Source organism: Podarcis filfolensis (genome assembly GCF_964270895.1).
Source record: "Podarcis filfolensis genome assembly, chromosome: 1".
In the NCBI taxonomy this organism is placed as follows: domain Eukaryota; kingdom Metazoa; phylum Chordata; class Lepidosauria; order Squamata; family Lacertidae; genus Podarcis; species Podarcis filfolensis.
In genome coordinates this window covers 11,135,645-11,148,103 of record NC_139604.1, presented here as the reverse complement: position 1 = coordinate 11,148,103, position 12,459 = coordinate 11,135,645, and the positions used below count along the sequence as shown (strand labels likewise).

At 44.6% G+C, this 12,459-nt stretch overlaps 2 protein-coding genes across 4 annotated transcripts in view; one reads left to right on the top strand and one right to left on the bottom strand.

The window, feature by feature from the left end:
• COQ10B (coenzyme Q10B) overlaps positions 1–12,459 on the bottom strand; it is a 376,006-nt gene that overhangs the window by 278,155 nt on the left and 85,392 nt on the right. The gene's annotated exons all lie outside the window — the stretch shown is intronic.
• Positions 1–12,459, top strand: part of RFTN2 (raftlin family member 2) — a 54,278-nt gene that overhangs the window by 21,356 nt on the left and 20,463 nt on the right. For all 3 annotated transcript variants that reach the window (XM_083629710.1, XM_083629709.1, XM_083629711.1), the window contains 2 exons: positions 572–693; positions 3,493–3,596. In XM_083629710.1, coding sequence (XP_083485836.1) covers positions 572–693; positions 3,493–3,596 — 226 coding nt within the window. The remainder of the gene's footprint in view (positions 1–571; positions 694–3,492; positions 3,597–12,459) is intronic.

Here is a 12,459-nt window from a genome sequence, read left to right as displayed (position 1 = left end):
ATACGCTTCAGGTTACAGACTCCGCTAACCCAGAAATAGTGCTTCAGGTTAAGTACTTTGCTTCAGGATGAGAACAGAAATCGTGCTCCGGCGGCACGGCGGCAGCAGGAGGCCCCATTAGCTAAAGTGGTGCTTCAGGTTAAGAACAGTTTCAGGTTAAGTACGGACCTCCGGAACGAATTAAGTACTTAACCTGAGGTACCACTGTACCTTCTTTTTACAGGCTCTTTAGGAGAGGGAAATGACATATTTCTTCTACACAGTAATTCCATACCAGGTTTGTCTCTCTCTCTCTCTCTGTGTGTGTGTGTGTGTGTGTGTGTAATCTCTCGTGGAGAATAGCACTAGAAGCTGGTACAATCCACACTTGATTCCATGATCAGTTTAGTTGGTAAAGGTGACATTATTTTTCTCTGTAGACTCCAAAGACAGAAGAGTGCTGACGTGCTAAGACAGAATAGGAAGAAAAACACCCTCATTTGAATGTAATAAAAAGCAGCTACAGTAATGATATATTTCTTAACAATTCAAGCTTTCTATCATTTACTTCCTTCTTTTCTTGTTTCCCCAGCTGACTACTTGCCCAAATCATTAGAAGGCTTATTTATATATGAAGAAGAAGGCACAGGAGTGCCCGGTTCAAACAGGAAAGGAAATGATGCCATTGTTGTAGAACAATGGACTGTAATTGAGGTAAATACCTTGTTTTTGTTTTTATGTATGCAAGTTAGTCTCATAGGTTTGTTTGTCTCCAGATTCAGAATGATATTGATTACAAATTTAGTTCAAATTAGTAAATCAGTATAAGCCAGTCTGTAAAATGGGTGCAACTGAGTTGGCTTGAGTTGGAAAACCCAGTTACTATATTTTCTTGTAAACACTCTTAACTAATACATAAATATTACTAAGGAAATATTGATACAGTGGTACCTCAGGTTACATACGCTTCAGGTTACATACGCTTCAGGTTACAGACTCCGCTAAACCAGAAATAGTGCTTCGGGTTAAGAACTTTGCTTCAGGATGAGAACAGAAATTGGGCTCCGGCGGCGTGACGGCAGCAGGAGGCCCCATTAGCTAAAGTGGTGCTTCAGGTTAAGAACAGTTTCAGGTTAAGAACGGACCTCCGAAATGAATTAAGTACTTAACCTGAGGTACCACTGTAGTGTAGATATTGGTCAGGCCTTTAAGGTTACATACCGATTCAAACTTTTGAGGCACACACTAGCACATTGTAGTATCTGCTACTTAAAATACATCATAGCAGATTATTTCATTCAGCAAGAAGCCTCTGAATAAATATCAGGAGCTTGCCACAGTTGTATATTGCGATTTCTGCGTCGCACATTCTTATTTGAACATTTCATGCAAAATACGCCTGGCAGACAAACCTGAAAAACCACACATGGGTTTGGGTTGATGTTTGGTTTGGGCCAAAGAAATTAGCCACTGTACTGCTGACAGTATATATGTGGTGGCAGCTTCTGCTGGAAAAACTGAACCTCTTGCTGAAATGATGGAAATGGTTTCTAGGAAATGACGAAGCACAATTAGCTGACTCGTTAAGTTCCCCAATCAAGGTGGCCTCTCAAAAATGTGTTTGCCTTTGAAATATTTTTTTCCCCACCCCACTTTGGAGATGAGGGCAGCTTTTCTAACCACTAGGCATTCTACTTTTAAATTACACTGCATTTCAAAAATCCTTAACTTTGGAAGGGTAAGCCTTTTTTAAAAAAAAAAGTAAGGGGAATTAGTGCATAAAATAAGTACCGTATTTTTCACTCTATAAGACGCACCAGACCACAAGACGTATCTAGTTTTTGTAGGAGGAAAACAAGAAAAAAAATATTCTGAATCTCAGAAGCCAGAACAGCAAGAGGGATTGCTGCGCAGTGAAAACAGCAGTACCTCTTGCTGTTCTGGATTCTGGGATAGCTGCGCAGCCTGCATTCGCTGCATAAGACGCACACACATTTCCCCTTACTTTTTAGGAGGGGAAAAGTGAGTCTTATAGAGGAAAAAATACGGTATCTAGTAAAGTAGTTCTGTTAGCACCGGGGCTTTTGGCTGAGCAACTGAGCTTCCTCTCCCCGTGTGCCTCCTGCACACCCCATAAATCTGTTCTCCCTCCTGAGTAAATTTGAAGTATGGGGACATGCAGAGAGAGGAAGTTCCATTGTGTAAAAGGAAATCCTAGTGCTCGCAGAACTACTTCAGAACTACTTTGTTGTATTATACCACCCAATGGCTCGATTCTGATGACCATGCATTCAAACAGAAGGAAGAAGCAGCAAACTTAACTTTTCATTTTAAACATGGCTTGTTTCCTCATCAGCAAAAGTGGCTTTGGCAGAATATCCAGATTTCTCCCACACACAATTGCTATGTTTGATCAGCATTAATTAAGAAAGCAGAATCACAGACTCATAATTTCCTTGTTTGCTCTCAGTTCAGCGACAGAGTTAAAGGTCAATCAGGCACATAACATCCTTTTCCCTTTTCTTTTTGCTTCTGTCATGGGAGGAAGGGCAGGGCACACATTAAAGTTAAAGTAATAATATAGTAAAGTAATTATAATAACAAATAACAACTGGGTATGGGGGAAAGAGGGGAGATGAAATTTATATGTGAGAATAACATGCAAATCAGATCCAATGTACGTTTACCAAGTTTGAATAGCTAAATAACCAAGAATAGCCAAATAACATAAACAGACTTTGCCAGTAATTGTCTGAGCTATCTTCTTAGGTTTAGCAGAGTTAATTGTGTTGGGCCAATAATGCCATTTTTCAGAGTTCATCTGCCTGCCACGCACATTCTTTTTCAGTCATGGGATTAATCGGGCATTAGAACTGCCGTGCCCTTCCTGATGGGGGGGCAGATGCCCCCGCCGCCTATCAGAAACTGACTGGATCCTAGCCTGCACCCTGCTTTGGCAAATGGGGATGCCGGCTGGGACTTGGACTGTGCCAGGGGGCGGAGCCAACAGAACGGGTAGGCTTCCCTCGGATCTGCCCATTTAACCAGCCTGTACCTGGGGCTCTACCTGTTTGTTCCCTCGCCGGTTTTCCCGACCCACCCACCCTCAGTTTTTAGCTGATAGTCAATAATAATAATACAGTGGTACCTTGGGTTACATACGCTTCAGGTTACAGACTCTGCTAACCCAGAAATAGTACCTCGGGTTAAGAACTCAGGGTGAGAACAGAAATCTTGTACTTAATTCGTTCCGGAGGTCCGTTCTTAACCTGAAACTGTTCTTAACCTGAAGCACCACTTTAGCTCATGGGGCCTCCTGCTGCTGCCACGCCGCCGGAGCACAATTTCTGTTCTCATCCTGAAGCAAAGTTCTTAACCCGAGGTACTATTTCTGGGTTAGCGGAGTCTGTAACCTGAAGCGTATGTAACCCGAGGTACCACTGTATTTGGCTTGTGGAAATGCTTGCTGCTCTCCCCAAATATACTAATGCCTCTGGGTTTTTTTTTATATAGGGCAGTGAAATCAAAACGGATTATGGTCCTTTGCTACACACCTTGGCTGAGTTCGGTTGGCTTTTAACGTGTGTGCTGCCTACTCCAATCATCCGACTGGACAGGTAGATGAAAACGGTGCCTTTCTCTCCCTAGTGCATGGTAGCCCGGCTTGTGGGGACATACCTGCTCCTGACAACACACGGGGTCTGAAGTGATGCCACCTGGCAGGCAGGGCTTCTGCTTTCACCTGAGCAGCTCTGTCTCAGAGGCACAGTTCTCCAGAAGCACCAATCAAGGGCTTTCAAATGAGTCACACGCACACCCAAAATTAAAATGCTGAGCAGGGTCTCCGTCCCTCCTGTCTATAATAATAATAATTTATTATTTATACCCCGCCCATCTGGCTGAGTTTCCCCAGCCACTCTGGGCGGCTCCCAATCAAATGTTAAAAACAGTACAGCATTAAATATTAAAAACTTCCCTGAACAGGGCTGCCTTCAGATGTCTTTTAAAGATAGGATAGCTGCTTATTTCCTTCACATCTAAAGGGAGGGTGCTCCACAGGGTGGGTGCCACTACTGAGAAGGCCCTCTGTCTGGTTCCCTGTAACCTCACTTCTCGCAATGAGGGAACCGCCAGAAGGCCCTCAGCGCTGAATCTCAGTGTCCAGGCTGAACGATGGGGGTGGAGACGCTCCTTCAGGTATACAGGGCCGAGGCCGTTTAGGGCTTTAAAGGACAGCACCAACACTTTGAATTGTGCTCGGAAACATACTGGGAGCCAATGCAGATCTCTCAGGATCGGTGTTATGTGGTCCCGGCGGCCACTCCCAGTCACCAGTCTAGCTGCCGCATTCTGGATTAATTGCAGTTTCCGGGTCACCTTCAAAGGTAGCCCCACGTAGAGCGCATTGCAGTAGTCCAAGCAGGAGATAACTAGAGCATGCACCACTCTGGCGAGACAGTCTGCGGGCAGGTAGGGTCTTAGCCTCCGTACCAGGTGGAGCTGGTAGACAGCCACCCTGGACCCAGAATTAAACTGCACCTCCATGGACAGCTGTGAGTCCAAAATGACTCCCAGGCTGCGCACCTGGTCCTTCGGGGGCACAGTTACCCCATTCAGGACCAGGGAATCCCCCACACCTGCCTGCCCCCTGTCCCCCAAAAACAGTACTTCTGTCTTGTCAGGATTCAACCTCAATCTGTTAGCTGCCATCCATCCTCCAACAGCCTCCAGGCACTCACACAGTTAACCAAGTCAGCCTGAGGTGGGAGGTTTCTCAGTTCTGTTTGTAAGCAGCAGCTGTTGGGTTTCTTACCTCATTGTGAGGGTCTCCAGCTGTTTTTGGACTGCAACTCCCATCATCCCTAGCTTAGCAGGACTAGTGGTCAGGGGTGATGGGAATTGTAGTCCAAAAACAGCTGGAGACCCGAGTTCGGGGATCCCTGAATTAGAACAATTATGGTATCCCTCTTCTGTGATAGATTCAAACAGGAGCGACCGTTTCACTGTAATTACAAAGGCTACCAACTACTTCACCAGAGTTTGTTGATTGGGAAGTAAAACTGTCCGCGTAATTTTGGTGGTGGGTGGAGTACAGGAACTGATCCAAGCAAATACGTATTTTTTTCCAAGGGAGTTGACCTAGTTTCTGAATCAATTCTTCTTTTTAAGTGGAAAAGCAGCGCTAGTGTTCCAGATAGTGTTGATAAAATACTCGAGTGCGGGGGTTTTTTTTTCTAAGGGAGAAGAGTACATTGTTGTCCCAGAAAAGAAAAACAGAAGCAACTGAGATTTGGGAGTTCCCTGTTTTGTTTTTAAAAAATTGTAGCCTGAAAATCTCCATCAAGACTTGAGCTCTGTTTAAAAATCTGTCCTGAAATGTTTGGGGGTTTTTTTGGTTATTTTAAGAGAAGAATCATGTGGTGTGTGTTTTTTGTCCCATAGTTTCATTCTGAATATTTTCTGCACTTTTGTTGTGGAAAATAAATTGGGGGATTTATTTATTTATTTATTTATTTATTTATTTATTTATTTATTTATTTCCAACCCATCTGGCTGGGTTGCTAAGTCGTAAAACTGAATCACAAAAACTGTTACGCAGTAGTGAGACATCTGTCAAAAGACATTCATTTTAGCATGAACATGGTATCGCTGTTGTCTGAATATGCTCATTTTTTTCTGATCAACTGAAACCTTTAGAGCAGCGTCGCATTTGCTATTTTTCAGGATCTGAAATGATCAAGTAGGGAAAACCAGCAGAAGGGAAATTGTCCCAAATTGCTTTCCATCAACATCCTTGCGGATTTTAACCACAACAAGCGTTTAAAGGCAAACAGGAAACGGCTCTTGGCTTGATTGCCTGTAGAAGGGAACCGGGGCATCATAAGCAGAAAAGGGGAGGTAGAGGAAGTCGGAAATATTACATAACTAGCCAACTCTTGCAGACAATGATATTTGAGTTATTGAGTGGTATGATTTATCATGTGCTAATACTGAATGAGCACTGTTTCTAAGCCGGGATGGGTATGACTGTGGAAATAAAAGCAGAAAATTAAGGGAATATTCCAGACATCGGTAGACTAAGGAATCTCCACCACATGGTGGGATGCAGACGTGCATTATTGAAATATAGTCAGAGTCGAGAGTGGATTTCATGCTCTTTATTCAGCTCATAGTGGTGAGGAGGAATGAAAGTTTCCCCAAAGTATCTGCTTTATATACATTGTTTACACAATGGGCTGCACGTGATTGGCTAATTCCGGAATTCTCCTGTAGGCCAATCAGGTTGTGGATTCACTTCCATCTGGAGCTGGATTGGGTGGCTCCTGCAGACCAATCATACTGCTGCATTGTTCTAGGACCAATCAGACTACTGCATTGTTCTAGGACCAATCAGACTGCTGCATTGTTCTAGGACCAGTCAGACTGCTGCATTGTTCTAGGACCAATCAGACTACTGCATTCTGAATCCTATTGTTCTAGGACCAGACTGCTGCATTTTGGATCCTATTCAACTCAGTACATAACAATTATCAACAGCACATGCAGCCAGCCTCACAGAATTGTAGAGTTGAAGGGGAACCCAGGGGTCATCTAGACCAACCACCTGCAATCCAGGAATCTCAACTAAAGCATCTCCAGATGTCTTCTAAAGATTGTATAGTTACTTATCTCCTTGACATCTGGTGGGAGGGTGTTCCACAGGGTGGGTGCTGCTACCAAGAAGGCCCTCTGCCTGGGTCCCTGTAACTTTACTTCTCGCAATGAGGGAACCACCAGAAGGCCCATGGAGCTGGACCTCAGTGTCCGGGCTGAACGATGGGGGTGGAGACTCTCTTTGAGGATGGATGGAACCGTTCAGGGCTTTAAAGGTCAGCACCAACACTTGGAATTGTGCTCGGAAATGTACCAGGAGCCAATGGAGATCTTTCAGGACTGGTGTTATATGGTCCTTCCGGCCGCTCCCAGTCACCGGCCTAGCTGCCACGTTCTGGATTAGCTGTAGTTTCCGGGTCACCTTCCAAGGTAGCCCCACGTAGAGCGCATTGCAGTAGTCCAAGCTGGAGATAACCAGAGCGTGCACCACTCTGGAGAGACAGTATTCATGTGAGATGTTTTAATTGCTTTCAAACTGTTGTAACCCATCCTGGGACTTCATGCTGAAAGGCAGGCAAGTAATCTCAATAATAAACAAAAGTAATAGAAACAATAACAGCTACTCTTAAATAGAAGGGCTCCAATCCAACAAAGTGTGCATATAGACTTCTTTCATTTTTTAAGGCAAAACCTGTAGTAAGACACTGTTTGACAGAAAAGACTAAATGGGGGTCTCCTCCTTTACTGACTAGCAATTCCAATTGCTGTTTGCATAGCCCAGGGTGTTAGATCAGGTTGGCGAATCACACACCTTGCACGTGAATTCCTCATCTTGCTAGGGTTCAATCTAAGGAAGTTAGATTAACTTCAACCAGAGGCAGGGCCTTTTCAACTCTGGCTCCGGCCTGGTGGAACGCACTGCCTCATGAGACCAGGGCCCTGCAGGATCTGATTTCTTTCCACAGGGCCTGTAAGACAGAGTTGTTCCGCCTGGCCTTTGGCTTGGAGCCAATTTGATTCCCTCCCTCTTTCTTTTTTTCCTTTCCTTCTCCTCCTGCGATGAGGCTACATTTTAATATTTTAAGGTTTCAATATTTTAATGTTGTATTTTAATTTTGTTTTTAAGTTGTAATCATTCAACTTGTTTTTATTATTGCTTGTAAGCCGCTCTGAGCCCGGACTTGGCTGGGGAGGGCAGGGTATAAATAAAAATTATTATTATTATTATTATTATTATTCATCCAAATGTCTGCTTCTGGCACACACATATGTGAGTTGGAGTGCTGGTGTAATGTCTGGCAAAACCATTACATGATTTACCATATTTTTCGCTCTATAAGACGCACCAGACCATGAGACGCACGCACCTAGTTTTTGGAAGAGGAAAACAAGAAAAAAAATATTCTGAATCTCAGAATCCAGAACAACAATAGGGATTGCTGTGCAGCGAAAGCAGCGATCCCTCTTGCTGTTCTGGCTTCTGGGATAGCCATGCAGCCTGCATTCGCTCCATAAGACGCACACACATTTCCTTTTACTTTTTAGGAGGGAAAAAGTGAGTCTTACAGAGCAAAAAATACGGTATATTCAAAATTTCAGTGTTATGTCCTTCAACTGATAAATCATTTCCACTGGTATCTATTCTGCAAAGTAAACATAGCAACAACATCATTAAAAATAGGCAGACAGAGGAAATGCCACATTAATTAGTATTGTCTGATGGGTTTTATGCTGTCTTTCACATGGCGGATTTCCTTAAGAATGCAAATCACATGTCTGAATACAGAACAGCATATTCTGCAGTCTACGGTTCTCTTTCCCTCCCCGCACCCCCCACCACTGACTTTGAACTCTTAACATCAGAACTCCTGTTGAATCTTAATATCTTTTAGTATCCCAATGTCTTGTACCTTTCGGTGCTAAATGTAAGGACAGAGCTGTTGTTTTCCCCAAATCAGCTGGCGCAGTGCTCTGTGCAGAGAATTAAATCAGGGAATGCCTACCTAAAAGAATAAATAAAAATAGGAAATTATGGGTTGGTTCCTAAGACACAAGAGCAGAGTTCTACTCACACAACAGGCCTTTCCTTCTAAGTCCCTCTGGGCACTCTGAAAATCAACTCGTGAGGCTCGGGGTATCAGAGATGGAACCAGGGGGCCTGTACCTTTCTTGAACAGGTGCCTTACTCACGGTAACCTTTGGATCCAGCCATATGCATAAACTTCTGGGTGCAACTACTAGAGTAAAAGCAGTCACACACTTGAGAATAAATAAAACAGTGAAAGAAGCACTCATTAGCTTCCCTCTGCAGCTTTCATTTTCACACTCATATTCTACCAATTAACAGTTTTTTGCAGACCGCCAAGCCATCCCACCAAGTGATGATGCAATTGCACTGCTTTGAAAAGGTGTGAATCTCCAGTAACTTAGCAGTAAGAACAACAAAAGAGTCTCGTGGCACCGTAAAGGCACCTTATGTTCACGGACCACAGTCCACTTATATCTTCTTCCTTTTTTTTTTGGGTGAAGCAAATGAGAGCAGAAGGAGCTCCCCTGACTTGAAGACTTTTGGGTCTGGCTGAGCTGTTTCAATAATAATAATAATAATAATTTATTTCTACCCTGCCCATCTGGCTGGGTCTCCCCAGCCACTCTGGGCAGCTTCCAACAAAGATTAAAAATACATTAAAATGTCACACATTAAAAACTTCCCTGAACAGGACTGCCTTCAGATGTCTTCTAAATGTCAGGTAGCTGTTTATCTCTTTGACATCTGATAGGAGGGCGTTCCACAGGGCTGGTGCCACTACCAAGAAGGCCCTCTGCCTGTAGCTTTGTTTCTCACAGTGAGGGAACCGCCAGAAGGCCCTCAGCACTGGACCTCAGTGTCCGGGCTGAACGATGGGGGTGGAGACGCTCCTTCAGGTATACTGGGCTGAGGCCATTTAGGGCTTTAAAGGTCAGCACCAACACTTTGAATTGTGCTCGGAAACGTACTGTGAGCCAATGTAGGCATTTCATTTTTCTCGTTGCTGGCTTGATAGACATATAGACTATCTGCTGCTGTTATTTTTAACTTGTTTTTATTAAGGGTTGTATCCATTGGTGCCCTTCCACAACCAAGTTCTTCCGTTCACAGTCTTTGCTAACAGGACAGGAGGAGCAATGATTATTGTCATTCCTTCCTTCCTCCTGCTGCAGCCCACAACCACCATCTTCCATCCCAGAATCATCAAATTGTAGATTTGTAAGGGACCATGAGGATCATCTAGTCCAACCCCCTGCAACCTTGGCGTTATGAGCACCACATTCTAACCCACTGAGCTACCCAGTCCCAGAAAACCGGAAACAGATTTTCAGGGAACTGTACAGGGGAGGGAAATTGGCAAAAAGGCCCTCTCCTCCTCTTGCAGGGGATGCAGGTGGCGCTGTGGGTTAAACCACAGAGCCTAGGACTTGCTGATCAGAAGGTCGGTGGTTCGAATCCCTGCGACGAGGTGAGCTCCCGTTACTCGGTCCCTGCTCCTGCCAACCTAGCAGTTCGAAAGCACGTCAAAGTGCAAGTAGATAAATAGGTACCGCTCTGGCGGGAAGGTAAACGGCGTTTCCATGCGCTGCTCTGGTTCGCCAGAAGCAGCTTAGTCATGCTGGCCACATGACCCGGAAGCTGTACGCTGGCTCCCTCGGCCAGTAAAGCGAGATGAGTGCCGCAACCCCAGAGTCGGCCACGACTGGACCTAATGGGCAGGGGTCCCTTTACCTTTACCTTTTACCTCCTCTTGCAGAGTCATCCTGGATCAAAAGTCTTCCCGCGTGTTATGTACTGAGTTGAATAGGATTCAAAATGCAGCAGTCTGATTGGTTCTAGAACAATAGGATCCAAAATGCAGCAGTCTGATTGGTCCTAGAACAATAGGATCCAAAATGCAGCAGTCTGATTGGTCCTAGAACAATGCAGCAGTATGACTGGTTGGCAGGAACCACCCAATCATGCTCCAGATAGAAGTGAATCCACAAGCTGATTGGCTTACAGTAGAATTCCGGAATTAGCCAATCATGTGCAGCCCATTGTGTAAATAATGTATATAAAGCAGATACTTTGAGGGGACATTCATTCATTCCTCCTCACCACTATGAGCTGAATAAAGAGCATGAAATCACTTTGCGACTCTGAGTATATTTCACCGCAAAAAGAACAGCACCAGCAAATTCAGCCCCAAGAAGTGTGCAACATGCCCTCTTTAAAAATAATTAAACGTCTAATCCCATATATACAAAAACCAACATAGCCCCAGCAATTAATTCATTTCTAATTACTTCTTTCTCTATAAAATATAATGAAATAGGAAGCACATCCCTCTGGCCATGGCTGTGGCTCCCTAAGCCTGTTTTTCAGTCAACTTTATTTCCTTTCCCAGGATACTGCAAGAGAAGCCTGTTCTGCCCTCAACAAACTTGTAACAGCTATCAGCTTCAACAATTGAACTAAATATACCCTTCAAAGCAGCCAAATTAAAGAAAAAAACACAACTGTTAGGAAGGCGAAAAACAGTGTTAGAAAGGTAAACTAATTGCGGTGGCATGCTATCTCCTCGTCAGCCTAAGTTATGCATTCTTTGGCAAAGGCGTAAAAGAGAAAGCGGGGGGGGGGGGGTGAGAGAGAGAGATTTAACTTATAAAAGAAACTCCTTTTTAATGCACTTTCCCTCCCTCATTGAAATTCAGTAGAAATTCCACCATCACTCAACTCAGTTGTGAATTAAAGTAAGCCCCTGGACATTGTCGTGTTCAGCATTTTAATAAGCCCAGACATCACACATGTTAAATTTGTTTCCAGTCTAAGTAGCACTCGCCTGCTTCCTTGTTAAAATCAAAGTTTTGCCATCGTCAAACTATTTTAATTATTCCGTGCCTTTGTTCAGGAGGGTACACAGCAAAGGAAATGCCTCGTTGCCAGACAAATTCCTGGGATCAGAATCCTGCACATTTTTTTAGCTATCAGGAAGGTTTGCATGTAATACCAAGTTTCTTCCTCCTCCCCCTCTCACCTCCCTAGTCTTTCCTAGTGGAATCTTTGGAGTTACCGTATTTTTCGCTCTATAGGACGCACTTTTTCCCCTCCAAAAATTAAGGGGAAATGTGTGTGTGTCCTATGGGGCAAATGCAGGCTCTTTGGCTTCAGCGATAGCAATGCAAAGCCTCCGAAGCGCAGAGGGAGCGCTCCCTCCATGCTCCGGAGGCTACGCGTTGCTTTCGCTGAAGCCTGGAGAGCGAGAGGGGTTGGTGTGCACCGACCCCTCTCGCTCTCCAGACTTCAGGGATGGCCGCCTGAAGCCTTCGGAGCGCAGCGCGAGTTCCCGCTGCACTCCACAGGCGTCAGGTTCCTTTCGCTAAAGCCGGGAGAGCAAGAGCTGCACAGCACCCCTTCAGCCAAGCGGGAGGAGAAATGGAAGGAGCTCCGTTTCTCCTGCCGCTTTGCTGAGGGGGCGCTGAGCAGAGAGGGGGAGAATTTTTTTTTCTTGTTCTCCCCCTCTAAAACAAGGTGCGTCCTATGGTCGGGTGCATCCTATAGAGCGAAAAACGCGGTATTTCAATAGCCTGAACACTGGCTCCTTAGGCACATACTAGTATGTGGTGGTACTTAATGCCAATCGACATGTTTCACAGAAGATGCATGTATCAACCTTCCAGTGTATACACATGTCTGTGTATGCATTGTTTTTAATTAAAAGTAGCAGGGCTGCAAATTTGATGGGAAGAGTTGGTCCCTGCCCACCCCTCAAAAAAACTCCCAAACAGCTTTTTAATTGCTCCTCTTGCAGGACCAGAGACATCACCCATTAACTCAGCAGGGCAGTGTAGGAATATGTAGGAAGCTCAAAAGCA